The sequence below is a fragment of the Tremella mesenterica genome, assembly GCF_000271645.1.
Source record: "Tremella mesenterica DSM 1558 unplaced genomic scaffold TREMEscaffold_1, whole genome shotgun sequence".
NCBI lineage: Eukaryota > Fungi > Basidiomycota > Tremellomycetes > Tremellales > Tremellaceae > Tremella > Tremella mesenterica.
This window is the reverse complement of record NW_006711225.1, coordinates 5,773,067-5,794,497: the sequence shown is the minus strand read 5'-3', so window position 1 is coordinate 5,794,497 and position 21,431 is coordinate 5,773,067. Positions and strand designations below refer to the sequence as shown.

At 46.0% G+C, this 21,431-nt stretch overlaps 6 protein-coding genes across 6 annotated transcripts; 3 read left to right on the top strand and 3 right to left on the bottom strand.

Annotated features, from left to right (window-relative positions):
- Positions 1 to 93: 93 nt before the first annotated feature.
- TREMEDRAFT_59817 (uncharacterized protein) lies at positions 94 to 5,192 on the bottom strand (the record flags this gene model as incomplete). The annotated part of the gene is made up of 8 exons (XM_007001762.1): positions 94 to 276; positions 344 to 656; positions 724 to 1,049; positions 1,095 to 1,273; positions 1,318 to 1,523; positions 1,815 to 2,076; positions 2,251 to 4,521; positions 4,571 to 5,192. The coding sequence occupies 8 exons, from the start codon at positions 5,190 to 5,192 to the stop codon at positions 94 to 96; spliced, it is 4,362 nt and encodes a 1,453-aa protein (XP_007001824.1).
- Positions 5,193 to 6,165: 973 nt separating this feature from the next.
- On the top strand, positions 6,166 to 7,292 carry TREMEDRAFT_26308 (uncharacterized protein; the record flags this gene model as incomplete). The annotated part of the gene is made up of 4 exons (XM_007000685.1): positions 6,166 to 6,311; positions 6,410 to 6,552; positions 6,849 to 6,967; positions 7,191 to 7,292. Coding segments are annotated over 4 exons (510 nt in total), but the record flags the coding sequence as incomplete, so codon positions are not given.
- A 411-nt stretch (positions 7,293 to 7,703) lies between these two features.
- On the bottom strand, positions 7,704 to 12,797 carry TREMEDRAFT_67472 (uncharacterized protein; the record flags this gene model as incomplete). The annotated part of the gene is made up of 5 exons (XM_007001910.1): positions 7,704 to 7,769; positions 7,891 to 9,582; positions 9,627 to 10,915; positions 11,042 to 12,229; positions 12,275 to 12,797. The coding sequence occupies 5 exons, from the start codon at positions 12,795 to 12,797 to the stop codon at positions 7,704 to 7,706; spliced, it is 4,758 nt and encodes a 1,585-aa protein (XP_007001972.1).
- Positions 12,798 to 13,212: 415 nt separating this feature from the next.
- On the top strand, positions 13,213 to 16,586 carry TREMEDRAFT_67471 (uncharacterized protein; the record flags this gene model as incomplete). The annotated part of the gene is made up of 9 exons (XM_007001909.1): positions 13,213 to 13,382; positions 13,446 to 13,789; positions 13,834 to 13,986; positions 14,032 to 14,151; positions 14,198 to 14,567; positions 14,609 to 14,900; positions 15,023 to 15,511; positions 15,649 to 15,984; positions 16,026 to 16,586. The coding sequence occupies 9 exons, from the start codon at positions 13,213 to 13,215 to the stop codon at positions 16,584 to 16,586; spliced, it is 2,835 nt and encodes a 944-aa protein (XP_007001971.1).
- Positions 16,587 to 17,124: 538 nt separating this feature from the next.
- TREMEDRAFT_59813 (uncharacterized protein) lies at positions 17,125 to 17,839 on the bottom strand (the record flags this gene model as incomplete). The annotated part of the gene is made up of 3 exons (XM_007001761.1): positions 17,125 to 17,287; positions 17,385 to 17,523; positions 17,743 to 17,839. 3 exons carry the CDS (start codon positions 17,837 to 17,839, stop codon positions 17,125 to 17,127), a joined length of 399 nt encoding a protein of 132 aa, XP_007001823.1.
- An 869-nt stretch (positions 17,840 to 18,708) lies between these two features.
- On the top strand, positions 18,709 to 20,871 carry TREMEDRAFT_67470 (uncharacterized protein; the record flags this gene model as incomplete). Its single annotated transcript, XM_007001908.1, has 6 exons — positions 18,709 to 18,711; positions 18,756 to 18,973; positions 19,175 to 19,347; positions 19,516 to 19,904; positions 20,137 to 20,291; positions 20,829 to 20,871. 6 exons carry the CDS (start codon positions 18,709 to 18,711, stop codon positions 20,869 to 20,871), a joined length of 981 nt encoding a protein of 326 aa, XP_007001970.1.
- Between the last annotated feature and the right edge of the window lie 560 nt (positions 20,872 to 21,431).

The window sequence follows — 21,431 nt, the reverse complement described above, 5'->3', positions numbered from 1 at the left end:
ACTACTCGTACTCGAGTAAGGTCGAGTTGCAAATATGCAATATGATGCATTCGTAGCCCATTTATCCATTACATCATATGTACTGCCATTACGTTACCTCGTCAAACCAACTTTTCTTCTCTGTATAGCTTCTTTCAACTTTTTCACCTTGTTCTGTACCTCTTCATCCTTCCCTTCATCCCCTTCACCCGCAGCCGCCAAAACCCTATCCAACAAGTTCCACGGTAAAATCGTCACATCTCCTCTACCCTTCTGCAATAATTCCGATGGCGGAACCTTCTTTATCAGCTCAACATCTAATTTTCCCACTCATTCTCATTGGATGAAGCAAGGAGTGACGTACATTTCTGATCAACTGACCGGTCCAGTCTAAAGCTTCCTCTACCCAACCCCATTTCAAAGCTCGACTTATCCATCCTTCTGGATTCCTTGTCATTTCCCAATTGACCAACCAAGCTGGCATCTTCCATCCTAGGTTTTTATCCCGGTTCAAATCGAACAAAGTGTCCGCCACGACCTCGCGATATTTGTATTGAGTCTTCATCGTGTCATGTCTTGACAAAGAGACTTCGAGGTATCGTAGAGCCAAAGCGGCAGGTGGACCACGTAAACGTGAAGTGATGGATGATTCACGTAAAAAGGCCGAAGACGGAGAGCTGTACATGAGCGAATTGATGCGATACAGGGGATAGAGGTGGAAGAGTAAGAGATGAATCAACGTACAAAGAAGGATCACGTTGTCTAGATAACTCAACACATCTCGTTGCTAGAGATTGGAACAGATCAGTCATATCCACCCCCATACTACTTGCTGTGTTTTGAGCTAGATCGTACAGACCTCGTTGTACCAACAATCCAACAGCTTCGTCCGCAGAGACCGAGACTCCATGTTGGTTGAGATCTTTGATTTGAGTCGATAGACGTAATTGTGATAAGACGAGAGAATATTCTGCCTGAATGTCGGGCAGAGTGATCAGGTCGATAGGTTTATGAGAAGGAGAGAATTCTTCTTCAGGGATATAAGCTGTTGTTTTCCGTCGTTTGTTCAACTATCAGTCAGACAATATCACGTGTTTCCAAAATGAAGTACCCACTCGTTTCCCCTCACGCTGCTTCTGAAAGGATATCCAAGCATTCTTCTTGTCTACCAACGACAAAGCGTTCATAGCGGCCAAATAAGATCTAGCCTGCATAGCAGACATTTCAAAAGCTGATAATTTCCCAGGCGGACTCTCGCCTAATCGTTTTCCTTGTAGATACATAATCTCCCCAGCTGAATTATCAGCTGCGATCACTTTGAATCAGAGAGGAACTGACCACTACGATAATCTCCTCTAGAGATATGCCAACTGTACAACACTTTGTAGTAATTCGGGAATCTCAATGGATCCGAATTACGAGCTTTGAACCCTAGTAAAGCTTCCACCTCTTTTTGCAAACCTATAAAACCGAGTGCAGTCAAACGACCAACTTCGTTGTTTTCACACATGACCGAAATGAGTTGACCGAGGAAGTCTCGGCGTCTAGTGGTCAGACCATTCCCTGTAGCTCGTCTGAATGCTACTTGGACACTTGGTGTTGATACACGTGGCCTCGATTGCTAATCACAGCATTTCATCATTGTCAGGTTTTGCGACGCAAAGGGCAAGTCTCTATTTCTATGAAGACCAGGTAGTATTCAAGAGGATAGCAAAGAGAGAGGGGGGGGGGGGGGGGCAGCAGATAATGATGATGACAAACTGGGGCAAAAGTACGCGGCAGAATGCAGAAGACAGGATGACTTGGGAAAATGGTGAAAATGATCAACAACTCACAATCCCAATTCTCCAGGAGCGAACAACATGGTACTATAAGCATCTTCGTACCTCTCCAAACCCAAGTTTGCCAGAAAGACCCTTGTCCATATTTCCCTCGGGTTTGAATTGAGCGACACGCCATTCTGTAACGATAATTGACCAAAGTGTACAACAGCCACATGAGCATGTTGATGTTCGAAGATCTTGGAAACAGAATCGTAATATGTAGCTAAACCTTGAGGTCCGTAATATACTGGAGAATGGTATTTGATGGATGGATCTTGATGTTAGTTGACAGTTCCTACACTCGCGTCACATTTATCTCATTTGTGTCGGCTTTATTCACTTGAAGTTGGTATACAAACAGTGAGTCACCCGTGACATGGAGACGCACGTATGTCTGAAGTGAAGATGAAAGAAAGCAGGAGAAAGGGAGAAATAAAGAAGAACGCACCTCTTGTCCATATCGCAGCTTGTTCGAAAAACCTCACAGCCTCATCAATTTCTCCAAGAGCCACAGAGGCATTGGCTTTTACATAAATCAAGCTCGCTGCTTTAGGCCACATCTCTATCATCTCTTTTGCCAAAGCGGGATGTCCATCAACACAAATAGCATAAACCAACCTATAATCTCCTATCCCAGGTTCTAACTCCACTTGTCCCTCTTCTAACACTTTCGTACCATTCAAGAAATCCATCACTCCTTGTCTGATACCACCATCCGAGGGAGTCACCCTTAACAAATCGGCCAGTAAAGAATGTATCAAAGATCCTTCAGTGGGATAACCGTCAGAATCGGTTTGCGTCAAAGGTTCATCTTGCATTTTCAAACCTCCGAATCCTTCTGACAAGACATCTCTTGTTGTTTTGCTTTTACTCTTCCTCGACCAGGCTCTTTCGATAGCTTCTTGGGACGTTTGTTCAACTAAGAATTTGAGAATATGATATCGATGCCAGGCAACCAACCCCCGAGTGAGGAGATGGACTAATTCCTCAGCGTCGTCGTCTTCAGTTGACGGATCAGGAGATTCGGAGAGATGGAAGAGAGAAACGAGGATGATCTTGCATGCCAAAGAATATCTGGCTATAATGGTAGATTGAAGAATGGAAGAGATGAGACTATTTCCTAAACCCGAGAAAGATAGTGCGTCGAGTGAGGATGACTGTCCTGGAATGATGAAATCAGATAAGATATCAAGTGTCGAATTAAGTGCTCGAACAGGTGAAGATGTATCGGACAATATACGTCGGAGAGTATTCCGATCTTCTTCAGTCAAACATGGGTCGAGATAGTCATCCCACATCCGACCCGATAGAATTTCAGGAGGTTCTTGAAACCCAGCAGCGAGAACAGTACTGAGATCTTCCCATAATGCTGTGATAGGTGATGTTTCGAAATCAGGTTGTTCTTGTTGAAGCACTTGGGAGATAGAAGTCCCAGCTAGGGACACTGCCAGGATCCCTCTCCGAGCTTCCGGATAAGCCAAGATAGGTAAGGTCATTTTGAAGGACCCGTCCGTCATACTTGCTATTACGTGGCTTTCCTCAAAAGAGGAGCCTAGGCGATCGACAAGTGATCCTACATCCTCCGATATCAAAGCCTTCACTCCCTCGCGAGTCAGCACGACGGGCTGATTGTGTAGCATAGTCGTGGAGAGTGGCCATGAGGCATGTTTGTCCAAATCCCGAACTCTTGCCCATACACCAAGCCATTCTAGCTTCACATCACGTCGATAGATATCGACGATAGGAGCACCAGTTTGAGGACTCAGTTCCATCTCTACAGTACATCCAACAATTGTGATGTACTTCTGTGGGAGGGTGGGGTAAGCAGCGAGGATCTCTGGTCTAGCGTGGCGGTCACTTAGATGATATATGTATTCCTCGAGAGCGGTTTGGAGAGTGAGGATGGAGAAACGTCCAGGATAGAAAAGATGTGAAAGAAATGTTTGAGAGATATCTTGATTTTCGTAAGGCTCTTGTGGATTTGGGGGATCGAGCGAGAGGATGTTGTCGAAGTAAGCAGGATCAAACGAATCGACGTTGTTGTGGGAATGACAAATCTGCCATGATTCCAGTGGTGAAGTAAATGGCGGTTCATGATAAGTCGTAAATTGGAAGAGATCATCCATCAAAATCGTCTCTGCCAGTAAAGATCCATTAAGATCCCACGAGACAAAAAGACGCCATCCTGCGAAGCCTTCTAATGGTGATGGAGGCAGGATTTCGAAACTTCGTAATTGGGCTTTGGCAGAATGGGTGGATGTTGGGCGATCACCAGCGAAGTTTAAATCAGTCCCCGACGCGCGATAAACGACAAAAGTTCCGGATGAAGAATTGTGAGGGGTTTCAACGAATACGACCACCAGATGGGAGTAGCGAGATGACTTGGAGGGATGTTGCACGACACGGATCAAGGGTATAAGATCAGTTTCAGATGTATTGGTCGATATAGTACTTGCGGCGTTCTGATGACTACGTAGTATCAACTCCTGAGAAGAGTTGAGAGTTGTACGAAGGTCAATAGTCTTCAACAAAGACCCGGATGTGGTCCATACTCGAAGCTTTTGATCTCGTGAGACAGCGTACAGTGTCGTATTTGCGCTAGTATCGAATCGTGCGAAAGATATGACCTGTTCTTCACTTGCGGCAGAGCGTGAGAATATGGAAGGTAGACGTAATCTTGAAGATGCTCTATGATGAACTGCCGTCCATGTAGCTTCATCTACCAGTCAGAAGAATCACTTTGGAGAGATGAGAGGAGAAAGACGTACCCTTCGCCCACCGACGACTTCGAGAACATCGAATTATCCCTCCATCCCCGCAACCCAACACTACTTCATCCTCATCGATAGCTATCCAGGCTCCGATGCCACCACAAGAAGCTACAGTCTCATCAGGTACCACATATTCCTCACACCATTCGTCGGTGTTCCGAAGATCGAATGATACTCTACTACCTTTTCCCACTCTCGACCCGCCCATTCCGAAGGACAAGCGATATATCACATTGGCCTGTGAGACCACCAGAACGTGTAACACACCATCGTGAACCTGTGGGATTATACAATTTTCCGTGAGCGGTCGAAGAGGTTCTGGAAAGAAAATTCGAATTGTTTCCGCACCGCTTGATTCGTGATCCTGGTTGATGTACAGATCCAAATTACGAAGTTCTAAGACGAGACCGTTGACGATGGATCGAGCGAGAAGACCAGTGATAGGATCTCGGATGGCCGAGGTGGCATGTTCAGGATGTAGAGGTGTCGAATAGGCTTCAGAGGTTGAGGGATAAGGTCTGGAGGTGGGTACGCGAAGTTCGGGAATTGAGGAAGGGGGAGAGGGGGGAGGTGGTAGATAAGCATGAGCGAGGGTGTAGGGGATGTACCCGACTGGCATGACGAAGAAGTCAGACTTTCTAGTGGGTGGTGTAGATCATGAGATACTTGCAGGCTGTTTGCTGACCTTCTGGTCACCTTGATGGAGATGGGAGAGGATAAGATATATGTATCAAGAATGAGAAGAGAAGGTGATGAAATTCCTGAAAACAAAGTCGATTTGATGGAATTTCCTTCGCATCTTTTCTCGTGTTTCTCTTTTCTCCTTCACATCTCATTTCATCATATCATTTGGAACATTAACCCTTCTCGCTCTCACAGGACACCAGCGAGCAGCTAGCATCAACCTCCATCATGGACCCTCGTCGACGTTCTTTCCGTCCTCCGCCTCCCAGCGCCGCACTTCCACCACAACCATTCCCCGCTCGTCCTCCTCCTTATCCCCCCTTCCCTCAAAACAATCCTCTTCCAGATTCTCTACAATCACCTTACAATGCCTATTCCAACCCTATGCGACCTCAACAATCTTATAACCCTACTCCACTTTCTCAATCCACCACCAATGGAGGGACTTCTCACATCACGAGAGCACCGGGTTTACCAGCGCCCGGCATACATGACCCTCGACTGATGACAAACGCCGCTGACCCTCGTCGGAGACCCACGGATTCATACGTCGCTACTTCTACCCCACCGCCTTTGCTCACCTCGACACCAGCGTCAAGTGTCCCTTCTAGACCGTCTCAGGGAGAGACGATGGACATGGGGAATGGAACAACCGGGAAGGGGAAGAATAGACCTTTGTTCTGCGTGGTGTGCGCTAGCAATAACGTGAGATATCTGCTTCACTTGGTGTCATGAATCGTTTGAGCTGACGGAGAAGAATCGTTCGATGGAAGCACATATGGTATTGAGGTTTGTCACTTTCCATGCAACTCCTCGAACCCTCCTCTCTCTCTCTCTCTCTCTCTCGTCAGATTCCTCATGTGGAAATCCACCTACCAAATGATGCAGACCAATGTTGTTAACCATATAGCAAAGCATCGTTCAGAGTCATATCGGCAGGTACAGGTTCCGCCGTCAGATTACCAGGACCAGCGATTGATAAACCAAACGTTTATCGTTTTGGTACTCCGTACGATGTGATCTACAGGGATTTAGATAGTAAAGATCGTGCATTGTGAGTTTTATTTTTTAATCTCCAGATTTGTTCCTCTTCATCTCTACAATTCCGCGAGCATGCTAAAGTAGATGCAAACTGACTTATGCTCATGATAGATACACACGGAATGGTCTGTTACCGATGCTTGACCGTAATCGAAAAGTCAAGACTGCTCCGGAGAAATGGCAAGAGCAAAAGGCTGTATTGGCTGATGTGGTGATTACGTGTGAGGAGAGATGTTTCGATGCTGTATGTGATGGTGAGTGAGAAATCTAATCTTCTCTTCTTTTCCCCTTCGATGGCAGAAGTGTTCCACAGAGGAACGTCTCACATTCCGTTCATTCCTCAGTTTGCACCATTCACGGGGAACTGATGAGATCACAATGAGAAACCACACATCCCCAAGACTTCCAAAGTCCCTACGAGCTTTGGGTGAATTGGGGTGTACTCGATGAAAGAAAGTAAACAAAATGTGAAATGGGGAGTTGACACGCTGGCTTGGTTGCAAAAGAGAAAAAGCGGTGACAAAAGTGTAGAGATGAATCTTACTTTCAGATCTCTACGCAAGAGGAGGGGAATACAATCGTCCTATTCATGTGATAAATGTCGAAATCAAAGATAATCCCGAAGAAGCATTGATAGCTGGTCAAAGTATACTTGAATTAGCCAGATCAGTGAGTGATAAATATATATTTCGTATTTCACATCATCAACTCCTGTGGTATTCTTTCCTCGTCGAATCTCATCCTACCTTCTGTGTCTATGTGAATATGGATTCGTGGCCGTGAACGAATGATTGAGAAACATATATAAGCATGGATTCGTGGCCGTGAACGAGTGGTGGAGAAATATTTATAAACATGGATTCGTGGCCGCGAACGAGTGGCTGAGGAATAGATCGAAGCAGCTTCAGATCTAGACGAAGAGATCGACACGATACTTCAACTTCATTCGGATAAACATCCACATACATTATCACACACTGTGGCTTTTTTCTAAAGTCTGACTTCTTTCTACAATCGTAGTATCAATCCAAAGGTTTCTATCACATTCACCCTTACAACACAAGTGAGATATCATGTCTTCCCCTCAACTCCATCTTTCGTATTGCAGTATTCTCAACGATGATCCTCTCTCTCTTTTCCCAAACGCCACAAGATGTAGATAAAAGTTCACAGGTGTGAAACGGTAATCAGTGATCCTTTGTAGAAATGGATACGTGGGAATTGTATGTTCAAGAAGAGTATCATCCAACGGAATCATGTCAAAATGGATTATTCGAGAGGAAGGAAGGAAGGAATCATGAACATGCATCTTTTTCTTTTCCGTTTCCGTTTCTGTTCCCGTTTCTCATAATGTTCATCATTTCATATTTTTTTCCTTCTGATACATAACATTATCATAATCATATCACACCAAAAGATTTCTGTTTCGTATGACTTTTTCTCTCCCAACTTTCTTCTTCTTCTCCATTCGCTACAAACCCATTTTCCGACAAACCATTTCCTATCAACCCATTGATCTCAATTCCATTCGATCCATGATCAATCAAAGTTTCATGGTTCTCATCATTCCTAATCAATCCTTCTCTTCCAACTTGTAACAATTCCAATAAACCAGGTAACAAACTATTTTGTCTACAAAGTAAGACCATTTCTTTACCAGTTTGACAATTTATCAAACCGTTTTTGACCTCTTCATCAATTTGTGTACCAGAAGGTTTCAATGGTCCTAATGATTTTTCAGCCTGACCACCATGGACAGAATAAGCTGCGCTTATACTACCTGATCTTGTTTTCTTGTCGTTCATCGTAGAAATTGATTGTGATGATTGTTTCTCGATGAAATCTGCGTTTTGAGATGAAATGTTCGATTGGTTTTGTTGAAAAGGTTGATTGGATTGAATTGATTGAATGACTTGATTAATTTGATTGGATTGACTAAGATGATTAGGAAGAGAAGGTCTAGGTTGGGAAGAATTTAAAAATGGAGTGATAGTTTCAAGAGGTATCAAAGCATCTTTCAAAACTTGTAAACTAACATTTTCCGCAACTTGTTTAATCTTTTCTCTATGATTTTCAATTTTTAAATTCCTACTTTTTCTATTCATTCCAATTTGTTTCAATAACAATCCACCCCATTTTTCCCTAATAGAATTATCTTGTACTGAAAAACAATATTTCCTCTTACTTCCTTGATTCCCTAAGAAAGAAATTTGAAAAGTATGTTTCATGAATGATCTTTCAACCATTATCGTCTTTCCGTTACCTATTCCTTCATATAACATTGCATTTTGACCTTTTCTTTGGAATAACAAAGTTTTTGGACCTAATGAAATCCCTTTGATACGAAAAGTCATTTCTGAAGAAGAAGAGAAATCAAGTAAAGGTGGATCGAATTCTATTCCTTCTCCATATAATTTGATTTTAAAATTAGGATCTGGTTGAGGGATAATGATACGAATCGTATCCGACCAAATGTTGAATGATAATTTTGTTGGTAATCGATTTGGTATCATGTTGATTTGTCTTAAATGAGAAGATTGATCTTTTGATAATGAATTTAAAAGTGAAGAATGTCTTATCGAACCGTACATTTCTATCAAAAGCGTTTCTGGTATTGAAGAATGACGATCTTTTGATCTGAAGGCTGAAATGAAAACATCTCGAGTTATCGAATGATTAGGTAAAGCGAATCCGAATGTTGAATAGATTGCGTCGTTCAATTGCATCATTGATAATACCAATTCGTATGTTAATTCTTGAGAGAATGTAAAGTTTTGTCGGTTCGATAGATGATATCGATAAGAGAAACAACGAAGTAATTCTTCAGATGATAGCATATCACTTGGTAATCGGATAGAGAGTAATAACATTCGTAGAGCTTCATCAAGTCTGATATTGGTGAAATGAAATCGATCGATGTAATGATTTCTTAATGATTCGTTTTTAGAGAGAAGAATACCAAGTTGGGTCTTGTCAAGTTCAGGAGTTTTGAAAATCAAACTTGCCAATGCCATAGTATCCACACGGGGGTTTGATCGTTCGATGAGATAATTACATGCCATGATGGGATCCTCAGAAAAATGATTGATAAATCTTTCCACGACAGCATGACGTTCAGGTCCAACGGGTGGGTCAGAGAAAGAAGAGACTTGAAGGGAATAAAGAGGGACGACATGTTTGACAATGAATTTCATATCGAGATTAGCGACCAAAGAAGTGGACAAAAGTGGTTTGGTGATGACCAAAATATCGTTGAAGAGGAATAAGTAGCGATCTTTGGCGGTCTGTAATCAGCTTTTGCAATCGAATGAAGACGGAAACAAGTCACGTTGGAGTTGACAACCTGCAAAACTTGCCCAGATAATAACAACTTTCTCGGAGGATCATCTAAGATATCTGGTCGAGCAGGGTCATCAGCCTCTAAGGCCAACAAATCATCCATCCTTTTCAAGACTTCGGCACCTTTCGGTGGCAGACCTCTGGATTCCTCCTCATGTGTCTTGAAAGACTCTTTCTCTTCCTGGAGCGATTGTGGTAGTTCTACTTTGGCGGTGAACCTCGTCATACGACTTCCATCTTCACTTCCTTCCGGAACAGTAGAAACTGCAGGTGACGCAGAACCCTTTCGTCCCATTCTTGCAGGTACAGCCGGGGGAGGAGGGGGCGGTGCAAAAGGATCCGACTCAAAGTTCCACAGAGGCGATTCAGCGGATCGAGGGGATCGATCGTGAATATCAGGATTACTGGATTTTCTCGACACGCCCCCGGAATTCCTGGGTGAGACTTGTCCAAAAGCCTTGGCTAACCAACCACGACGGGAGGCTGAATCTGCAGAACCACGTTTATGATCTTCAGGATGTGAGAGTGGAATGTTGTAAATCGATGCTTCGGCTTGAGTTCGTTGTTGAGAAGGGATGGCAGAATCACTTGCCAAATGCAATAATTTGGGAGCCTCCATGCCCCCTGCGCCATGACGTACGTTCTCCTCCAGTTGAGCGAAACCTGGGAATGGGGAAAGTTTGGCATTTATACGATGATCACTCAGATCAGCACGGGGCATAAATCCTCGGTGACTTTGAAGATGATCGACAGAAAGTTGATGTTGGATCAAAGCACTGTTGGCGGAATCAGGTAGTTCGTGAGCGGCAGTGGAGGCAGTGGCCGATAAACTACTCATACTTGGCTGATGGGATGGTGAACGTTCATGACCGGCAGGTAACATTGGCGAGTTTCTAGATGCAGAGGGAGCTGTGCTGGTCGAAGGTGACATGGAAGAACTTGATCCCCTACGGGAAAACGTCTTGACGATGTTGAGTCCATCAGTGAGGATTTTAGGACTGGTTGGGGGACTTCTGGACACTGATGATGAATGTGATTGAGAGCGTTTACGACGTATGGCTGATCGAAACTTGGAAGATACGGACTGATTATGTTTGTGTTGTGAATTTGGATCAGAGGGGACTTGAGAACTTGTCCCGACCAGATCCACCCAAGATCCTCCACTGTGTCGGGGAGAGATGGAAGGGGCTTCAAGCTCGTCCGTGCCTCCAGAGGAGGTCTGACGGGAGGCATATGGGGCAAGTGGTGAGCGTTGAGGAGATTCTGCAAATGTGGGGGCTATCTCATCAGCTTATTTCCAATTGAAATACAGATGCGTGAACCGCTCATCAATGGGAATCAGAGGTCACGAAAGGCACCGTCCAACATTGATCCATCAACTCGGAAAAGGAGAGAGTGACTCACGATGCAACTCCTTTGCAGGAGTACCCCAATCACTACTCCCATTATCGCCCACCTCCATGGGAAAGTTATCACCACTTCGATGGGCGGCGGGCACGCCACTCGATCCACGACCCATGACGAACATCATCGAGTTTAACGCATCTCTGGCTGGTGTCGAGTCACCGCCAGGCGATTGTCCTGGAACAGTCCCATCCGTCCCAGTGGGAGATATGGCTCCGCCCACTGCGGCCTGGGCAGTCGTTCCTTTGATTGGTGTATGAATCGATGGAGAAAAGAGCGGTGCCGACTCTTTGACTTCAGGGAAATCGGGAGTATGCAATTGTTCGAGGCTCTCGGACTGCATGGAAATGACTGGCAGTGCTTGGGCGTGGATCTGAGGCTCTGGCACCGCTCCCATTGCACCGCGTGCTGTTCTACTCGACAAACTTCTCCTTAGATGAGCTTCATATTCAAAGGCTTCATCTGCCGATCGCATCGTACCTCTGGACGCAGGTCGGTCGATCTGTAAAGTATTCGGGTCTTCGCGAGAGGAGGCATCGACAGTCAGATGATCTTCATTCGGTCGAGCTGTCGAAGGACGCTCCAACACTGGATCATCCTCGTCGTCGTCTTCAGGGGGCGTAACATCGGCATTGAACGTCGCTTGTTGTCCTGGTTCCGCACGTCTTTGTTCCCATAATTGCCTCACTTCAGCTTCTTCCTTTTCTCGCGCAGCTTGGCGGTTTGCCAAGCGGAGAACCATTCTTCTCCCCACTGCGCTTCGCCTCTCTTCTCCCATGTTGGTGGATGATACGGTGAAGCTTCGATGTATTCTCGGTCTCGGACCGAACTCCAGAGGCTGTTCTTCGGATGTAATTTCCTGTTCTCTTTTTGGCTCTGGTTCAGTCTGCTCGACCTGCCGTCTGGAGATTATGTCTGCAAAAGTCCTCGGTGCACCGACGGTTCCTGCTCGCTGTAGACCCGAAGGTCCGGCAACGAGAGCCTGATCATCATCCGATTCCTGCGGTGTGTCCCTCCCGCCTGTAAGTTTCGACATCGCCTGAGCTCTCGCTGCTGCCGAGTTGGATCGTTGGAGGTTCCTCAGCTCACCAAGTGTCGGCAGTGGACTGGGAGTGTTACGCCCTGATCCGGGAAAGGCGGCGGCTGATGGGGAAAGCGAGGGAATGTAAGACTGTGCGAGCTGCATCGCTGCCCAATCAGGGGAAGGTGTGAACGGCGAAACAAGAGGCTGACCATAGGGCACATGTACTGGAGTTGGTAAGTGAAACGGCGAAGAAGCCGAGAGAGAACGCTGCATCATTTGGTATTGATGCTGCGGGAAGAGTTGGGTAAAGGCAGGCATGGTGGGGGAAGGTGAGAGAAGTTCAACGTCGCCATGATGATGTTGTTGGGGTTGATTGTAAATTGGAGAGTTTTCATGATGATGCTGATGCTGGTCGTACTCTACTTGATGATGATGTTGGTGTTGCTGCTCATATGATTGAGGTTGTTCGATACGAGGTTGCTGCTCGGCGTCTGCATATCTAGATGGGCCTGGATCGATGCTGGCGTATTGAAACTCGACTTGATCTGGATTGCGGGAGGGGGAGTCACCCTGCCTACGCCCGTTAGGCTGACGAGAGGTAGAAGCGGCTCTCTTCAGCTTGGCTATGGCCTGAGAGCGAACGTCGGCGGCCTTGACAGGGGAGGTGGAACGAGAGGAAGGACGAGAAGAAGTTTTTGGGGTGGAAGCGTAGTAGCGTGTTGGAGAAGCCATGATGGAGGTGAACAAGTGAGTGAACGGAGTGGCGAGGGAGGATATGTATCACAGAGTGACCATGACCACGGTATATAAAGAGGGAATGCAGGGTGTGAGGGTATGCAGTTGAGGTGCTGTAGGGATGACGAGTGTGTATGGTGATGAGGTGGAAGGGAAGGCAAAGTATTTAAGGGGGTGGGTGGAAGCGATGCTGTTTCAACTTAACCAAAATAATCAAATAATCACTTTTTCCCTTCCTTGCTTCCTTGCTTCCTTGTACAACTCCTCTTGCTCTCCTCCTACCCCCTTTTACATGAGATACACTCTGTACCCATGAGCTTACTCTCGCTTTGATCGTTACTATCGCCGTTTCTGTGATCATACTCTCTCACCATACCATCTCTCGGGCCCGACACCATTCCAATACCACACAATGATCACCCTCACTCCCCTGAGCTCTTCGGCCACTTCATCCTCCACCTCCGAACCATTATGCTACCTCCTCGAGGTGGATGACGCCCGTATACTGCTGGACATGGGTCAGAGTGACTACACTGCTGCCTCCTCACACTCTTCATACGAATACGAGAACAAAGTCCGCGAGTGAGCCTCTTTTTCTTTTTGACCAACACTCGATGCCTCAGCTGACGCCCCACTTTCAAACAGACTCGCTCCCACCCTCTCGCTCGTACTCTTGTCTCACTCTCAAACCCGATACCTCTCACTGTATCCGTTTGCTAGGGCCAGATGGGGTCTTCAATGTCCAGTATATGCTACTCAACCCACCGTCGAGATGGGTCGCGTGGTTTGTCTTTCCGAGGTGTATTCTTGGCGCTCCGAACATGCTGTGGACGACACATCGGATCATTCCGCAAACCACTCGTCAGGTGGATCCCCGGATAAAGGGAAACAACCACTCAGAGGACCGTTCGTACCCACCGTGGAAGAGGTGCATGAGGCGTTTGACTGGATCAAAGCTGTCCGTTACAATCAACCACTCCATCTCGATGGTGAGCTCAGTCCCTGACGCAGCATTGACAAGCTCACGACGCAGGCGGTCTGTCACATCTGTTGCTCACTCCGTTTCGGAGTGGACACACGCTAGGAGGGACTCTGTTCAAGATCCGTTCACCCACCAGTGGGACAGTGCTCTACGCTGTTGGAATGAATCACACAGGTGAAAGACATCTGGATGGTATGGTCAGCGGTGGGTGGAGTCTCATCAGCTCGACCGGTTAGCTGATCCACGTAGGGCAAGGAGGTCCTTCAGGTTATGAAGAAGGAGTTCTTAGACCTGACTTGCTCATTGTGGAAGGTAGCAGAGCCACTGTTGTCAATCCAAAACGTCGAGAGAGAGAAACAGCTTTGATAGGTTCGTAATTCTACCCGCCCACTCTGAATCGAAGACTAAGGCTTAGATGTTGTCTCGTCCACACTTGAAGCTTCCAGATCTGTATTGATGCCCGTCGACCCGTCCCCTCGGCTACTAGAGCTTTTGATACTGTTCGATCAACATTGGACTTTCAAGCAGATTCCCCCTGAAAAGAGAAACCATCTCTACGTTCCTAAAGAAGAAGCCGAACGACAGTGGCCGTACCCTCTCTGTCTTGTCAGTCGGACGGGGCATGACATGGCTTCCTTTGCTCGAAGTCTGATAGAATGGATGGGCGGGATCGTTAGAGAGGCAGGTGGAGAGGAAGTCGTCGATGATCTTCCAACTGGAGGCAAAAAAGGGAGAAGAAAGCCCATCGGTTTGGGAAACTCAGAGTATGGACTGCTTGACTTCAGGTGAGCTGAATACATCGGAGTGGAATTTTGCTAACTCGAAGACATGTCCGTTTCTTTGCCTCGCCTATGGATTTACTGCAAGGACTCGGACTGAACAGACCGAAGCTGGTCTTGGCCATTCCGCCCGCTATGAATCATGGTCCGAGTCGATGGCTCTTCACAGCGATGGGCAGCGTGGAGGGAAATGTGATACTGCTGACTTCCACGGGACAGGATCAGTCTCTGGCGCGGGACTTGTATAACGAGTGGGAAAAAAGCCAACCTTCTGGGTGTAAATGGGGTGAAGGGAAGATTGGGAAATTGCATCGTCTAGATGGAAGCATGACAGTAGAGGTGTGTCAACGCTTCCCCCTCCCCATCTTTTTTTGGTTGCTTCTGCTCGTCATTCTGACTTGGTTCCACCTCGTGGTTCTGAAACTAGTTACGGAATGTGCTGGTGGCTGACTGACTCCCAGCTCAACTCGAAAGTCCCATTGATTGGTGCCGAACTTGAAGCCCATGTAGAAGCTGAGCGTCTGGAGAAAGAGCGTGAAGCGGCACATCAGGCGGCTCTCAACCGATCCGAGCGTATGCTCGAAGCCGACGATCTGGAATCTGACTCCGATTCTGATACCGAATCTTTAGACGCTGCAACCGGAGGACTGGTTCGAAATCGCGCTGAAGGCGCTAATGCCTATGCTGGGGATGGTGAAGATGTGCGGACCATGTCGTTTGATATTTTCGTCAAGGGTCAGCAAATGCGGACTGGGAGAGGAACAGAAGGTGGTATGGCACGTTTCCGAATGTTCCCTTTTCTGGAAAGAAGAGGAAGGAAGATTGATGATTATGGTGAAGGTTTGGATATTGGACAATGGGTGCGAAAAGGCAAAGAGATTGAGGAAGAGGGAGAGACAGAGGAAGTGAGAGAGGCGAAGAGAAGGAAAGAGATGGACGAGGAGAAACACGTGAATCTTTTTATTTTCCAACACTATCCCATTTCCTACTCGTCGCGACCGTTCCCATCTCTAAGGATATTTCAGAGTTCCATTGCCCCAAACAGTGAGAGAATCATGTGTAAGGGCGAAGCTGACATTCTCCTTAGCAAGACGCACCTGAACCTCCCTCGAAATACGTCACCGAGATCAAGACGGTAGAGCTCCACGCCTATGTTTTCTTTGTCGATATGGACGGTCAATTAGATGGACAAGCTCTCAAAACTGTAATAACAGATCTTCAACCTCGAAAAATCATAATTGTTCGATCCACACCACAAGCCACAGAAAATCTTCTCGACTACTTCCGTTCAGCTTCACTTATCACACATGACATTCATATTCCCGCACTCTATCAGACTTTAAGAATAGGTGAACACGTGCAATCATATTCGCTCATATTAGGAGATAGCATCTCCGCTTCTCTCGCTGGAAAATGGTCCAAGGTCAGTCTGTTTTCCACCCTCTCTTCCCATCTGACGAGTAGTTCGAAGGATTTGAAATCACCATGGTAGATGGCAAGATTGCTTTTTCTGCAGGATCTACAGTCCCACATCTCGAAACTTCAAATGCAGTAATCGAACCTGCTCCGAAACTAGAAATCGATCCTTCGAAAGATGACAACACGACCCTCCCAGACTCAACCCAGGAAGTTCAACCTGTAACCGGGCAAGAATTAAGTGAGGATATCGAAATGACGGTCAAAGCTGAACCTATCGATCCAACACCACAAGAAATCACTCAGAAACCCACTAGAAATGTGCAAACTGCAGTACCGCTCCCTACTAGTTTATTTGTGGGGGATCTCCGATTAGCTGTCTTGAAGAACAAATTGGCATCATTGAACATACCTGCAGAATTCGCAGGTGAAGGTGTGTTGGTTTGTGGACCTGGGGTAAGTACTCCTGAGACGGCGAAAGCGGGGAGTTTGGTGGCTGTGAGGAAAGTGGGCACTGGGGAGATCGTGTTGGAAGGAACGGTCGGGAAGGTTTATTTCGATGTGCGCAAAGCTCTTTATGGGAGTTTTGCCATGGTCGCTGCGGCGTAAAACGCGGCCGGTACCTCCTCATCTCTCAAACCTCATCTCACTCTCATATATTCATCTCGTTGCTCTACTCTTCCACCTTCGGGTTGCTCGTTCATCTTTCTTACAATCTCTCTCTGGCAGTCGTTCACAAGGACGGATGACGAAGTTGCGCAGTATATAAATGGTTGGGCGTGTGTTTGCAACAATTGCGTGGCTGGCTAGAGAGATGAAGGGGGGCCGAATCGAGAGAAATGCACTGAATCTTTGGAGATACTGACGTCAGAAAAAAGTGATGAATTGATATGTAGATACATCCGAGACAACTGACTTGTTACAAAATAATAATACAATGTTTTAACAATTTTTGACTTCTTTCCCTCTTTCCCCTCAATCGCTTCTCATCCCTTCAAAACCTTCAATTACTCAACGGCATTACTCCCGATCCTTCAAATTGACATCGAGTCATATTCACAGACAAACCCCCCCTTTCCCCTCACAAATCTTCATCATTAGTAAGTTCTTGTGATCGTGGAATCATGCGATATCGATGAGACCTCAATTACCAATATCCCATCATGTAGGGATTATACCAACTGGAACCCCAACCGAGACCGTAGCCTGGTCCATAACCGTATCGTCCCCAACGGTTGTATGATCCCCAATACGAGGGATAAGCAGCGTAAGCTGAGCTGAGTAATAGTGGGTTGGCGGCGACGTACATTCTGTGAGTCAGTCGATCTTTCTTCTCACTTCGCTTTTCTCGTCATCTCACTACTCTTCTTAACTCTCACACGGTCTCCAATTCATCTTACCCTTCACAAGTTGCTCATGACTTTCGTCCATCTTTGCCACTCATTCCTCCTTGCCACAGCCGATCCTACTCTCATCTTTCCCACGCAAAGTGATCGCCATCTCGAGCCAGATCTGACATAGAGGATATTATATGAATCAAAGATGACTATCTCGTAGCCTACACTCACATATGTTATGTCACTCGCTTCTCAAAATCAATTCAATAAGTCTTTGTTGAAGTTGGAAAAAAATTCTCAAAATTGTCAAATGTCGGTTATTGTCGTTCTCATCCTCTTCCTCCCTCTTTATATCCCCTTCCTCTGGCAATCCACACAAACCCGGGGTCCCCAGTCATCTTATACCATCCTTTCATATTATATCTTACTGGAGAATTCCACCCTTTCTCTCCTCTTTCGCCCTCGCGTCACATCTTCTCCCTTCCTTTCATTCCTCCTCAATTCGATTCTATCCCCTTTGTCCATTTTACTATGTGACGTGTTTAGGACGACCGACCTCGGGTACTTTGTTAAACCGGACAATGTTTGACGGTGACGGTGATACATTTGTTTATTGAAGACAAACGAGTGCGGTAAGGGAGTTCAAACGTTTACAAAGTTGGTGTGATACGTCTACATACCGTGTGAGACACGTCAGGAGGAGTGAGGGACAGGATTTTCTCAAGGGATCAATCTTGACAAACGAGAGTTTTTTTCCCAACAAGTCACAAAAAAGAAGGGTGAACAAATCAGTGTGTTGGACACAGCTTTTATTTTTGTCAGATCTGTTCAAGGCCTGGACCGAAAGATAACACCATCGTTTCGTTTATCGTCAACTTCACGTCACGTCATTCAGTGCTATTGATAACAGACTCGGTATATGAAACGAGGTCCCTCTCTCGAGTTTCAAAACAACAGTAGAGTAGACGTGTGTCGGTAATCCGAAACGGGATTCGAGTGAGGAGTGTACGAGTTGGGGAAAGTCGTAAAGAGGAAAGGAAATAAGGTGATAGAGGAAGGGAAAAGAGGAGATAGAGGAAGTAAACGTGAAAGTGATAGGAGAAAGAGAGAATGACGACAACAACAACAACAGAACAGATTTTGGTTTATATAGGTGCTGCTTCACCTTTACTTTCATATTCTCCAGGAAGGAATAATGAAGGAGGTTGGGTGATTTCTCAAGGAGGTGGGAGTCAATGTATGGATGGTGGCGTGACTTATGGTGTGGAGATTGATGCTGTCTTTTGTGAGTCTCTCTTCTTATCTTTATCCTCACTACACATATCCATCTTATGCGTTGGTAAGCCTGTATCAACTCATTTGGTAGTAACGGTGACGTCGTAAGAGGAATTAGAATGGTGGAGGAATTGATGTTTCATTTTGTGCCACATGTCACATCAAGCTGACAACAGTCACCTCGATTCAATGGATTTTCACTTCTCCAGCAACATGGACGGTACAAGTAGGTTTGGATGGAAGTCTCAGTACCAACTCGAATGGAATGTTACAAACTACTTGGGCTAGTCATTCCTCTAGATTAGAAGCTACACAGGGGAATGGAGGAGGACAACCGTTCGAATTGATGGGAGCGATATTGAGTACTGCTGTTGTTTCTTCTGGGTAAGTAGACGAATCAATTGACACTAATCCCTCACTCCTACCCCTTTCCCACACCGTCAATTCTTTTCTGTCTTACTTACACCGATGCCTCTATATCATTATCCACATGAAAGTCGTCCTACACCAGAGATGTTCACTTCCTTTTCTTGCTCTCTGATGTTGTGTTTCATATGATGTACCATACATGAACTGACGAGATAGAACAGGAATCAACTCTACACTTGATGATTCAAGTTCTCTCGTTCAATATTCCGAATGGCAATCAACCACTTCATCCAGCTCCACTCTCCCGGCTATCAGCCAAGGACAATTTTATCAGAATACAGTCAGCTATACATCTTCCAAAGGCGCCAGCGCTTCTTTTCCTTTTTCAGGTAGGTCATCATAAGGATCGTCATCATATTCGCCATCCAATCTGCCTCATCTGCACCCCATCTTCGCTCAGTACATCTCAACCATCTCAGACTACATGTCTCAGTCGCCTCATCAAGAGGTGTAATGGATTCAGAATGGACAGGAAGCGCGATCAAGCTCACTTCCAGGCTCTGCATTATATATCTTCGGTCCCACAGGCTCAGACTTTTCCGTATTCTCCATCACCATCGACTCCAACCAAATTGGCACTTACAATGCTTGTTCATCCATGAACACCTATGACACTCTTTTATTCTTCATCACGCATTTATCGGAGGAAATGCACCAAGTGGAAATCACAAACCAGGTTGATGGATTGTTCCTCGCTTTGGATTATTTCGTGAGCGTATCGAGTGGAAGTGGGAGTGGGAGTGGGAGTGGGAGTGGTACGGCGACGACAACTGGGATTAATCCATCTGGTGTGTTTCCTAATCAAGGACAGACGGTGGGGAATGGAGGAGGAGCTACGAATCCTGGTGCTATAGCCGGTGGGATCATTGGAGCTTTGGTGGGACTTGTAAGTCGTATTTCGAATCCTCAATATCCTTTGTTCTTCCCTCTTCCCTCCTCTCTCTCCCATTAAAATCATTCACCCTCTATAAAGACCTCGACCCATTGATAGGACACTTCGTCGTTGGAGATCATGATACGATTGTAGAACGGATGTGTTGCCGAAGAGGAAGGGGAGAGATGGGGAGGATTGGAGACTTCATAGCAAGATTGAGAATATGGGGAAAGCTCACTTTCAGGTCTTGCTCTACTTCTGGTGGAGATACTACGACTATCGAAAGAAAGGCGGAAAGGGTACATGTTGGGAAGCATGTTGTGGAAAAAGAAAACCAAAACCGAAACCTTCAGATCCTGAAGCTTTCAAGATCTGGCCAATGTTGAGTTTCAAGCCAAAGTATGCTACTTAGGATGCATGGTTTCTTTCGGGAAGCATCGGACGGGGGGGGGTAAGATTGAGAGGGTTACGATGGATCGCATGACGGACGGTCCAGACATGATGATCCGTCCGCTTTCAGGATTTCTAGTTCGATACGAGCTGATCGGACGTCGAGCGGTCGGATCAAGTGAAGAGACCTACTGTACACCGAGTGGCCGGGTAGCCGAGTCCTAAAACGGTTACCAAGCGACCTGTGCAGAATTTAGACGAAATCAGAGTTATTAGACTGTGAGAAAAACGTGAAGATGACATCATGAATTTCACGTACCGATTTCTAGAGGCTCGCGCGGCTCCTTCCCGTCGTCCGATCAAGGCGGATAACCAGAAAAGCTATGTCAAACCCTTTGTGCTAGAGGCAAAAGGGAGAGGGTAGTGTGATGACATCATTGTGAATGGGTGGCAAAAACTTGAAATTATAAATACCTTTCCATAACCCATCAAAATCTGTTCAACAACTTGACATTCAAATCATCCACTAACATGACTGAAAGCCAGCTTGAAATTGTCACTGCCCTGGGAACTCTATGTTTGGGGATAATGTTGTTCAACAATAGATCACGTGCTGACCAACCTACACCCTGCTCACTCATAGTCCACTCCGACACTACAAACCTAAGTTTCTCTCTTGGGAATGCACAACAAGGAAGTGAGACGATTCCACCAGGCTTGTCAGCGGCCCTAAGCAGGGTCAATGAAGCAGCTGTGAACCTCACACAGGACAAGCGGGTGATTGTTGAGGAAGAAATGAGAGCAATGTCAACAATACTACTGCCACACTTCCATCAGAGTGTATTTGACCTGTCAAAACAAGCAACCCAGGAAACATTCTTCAATTTCATAAGTGAAATGAAGGCAGGACCCTCAATTCAAACCTCTGTTGGCACTTTGGTTGAGTCTTCTCTCGCAAAGGTACGCCAATCATGTAGAGAAGCATCCTCTGTAGTGCTTCAAGAAGTCATGGAAGAGCTCAATGCAAGGCTCCAGAAGGTAGCAACTTCATCGGATGCGCCAAATTGACTGGCATAAGCCCTACCTTGAAGAAGGGAGGCGGAACACTGGGAATCACTTGATGTAGAGAGGTGCATGCATGAGGATGCA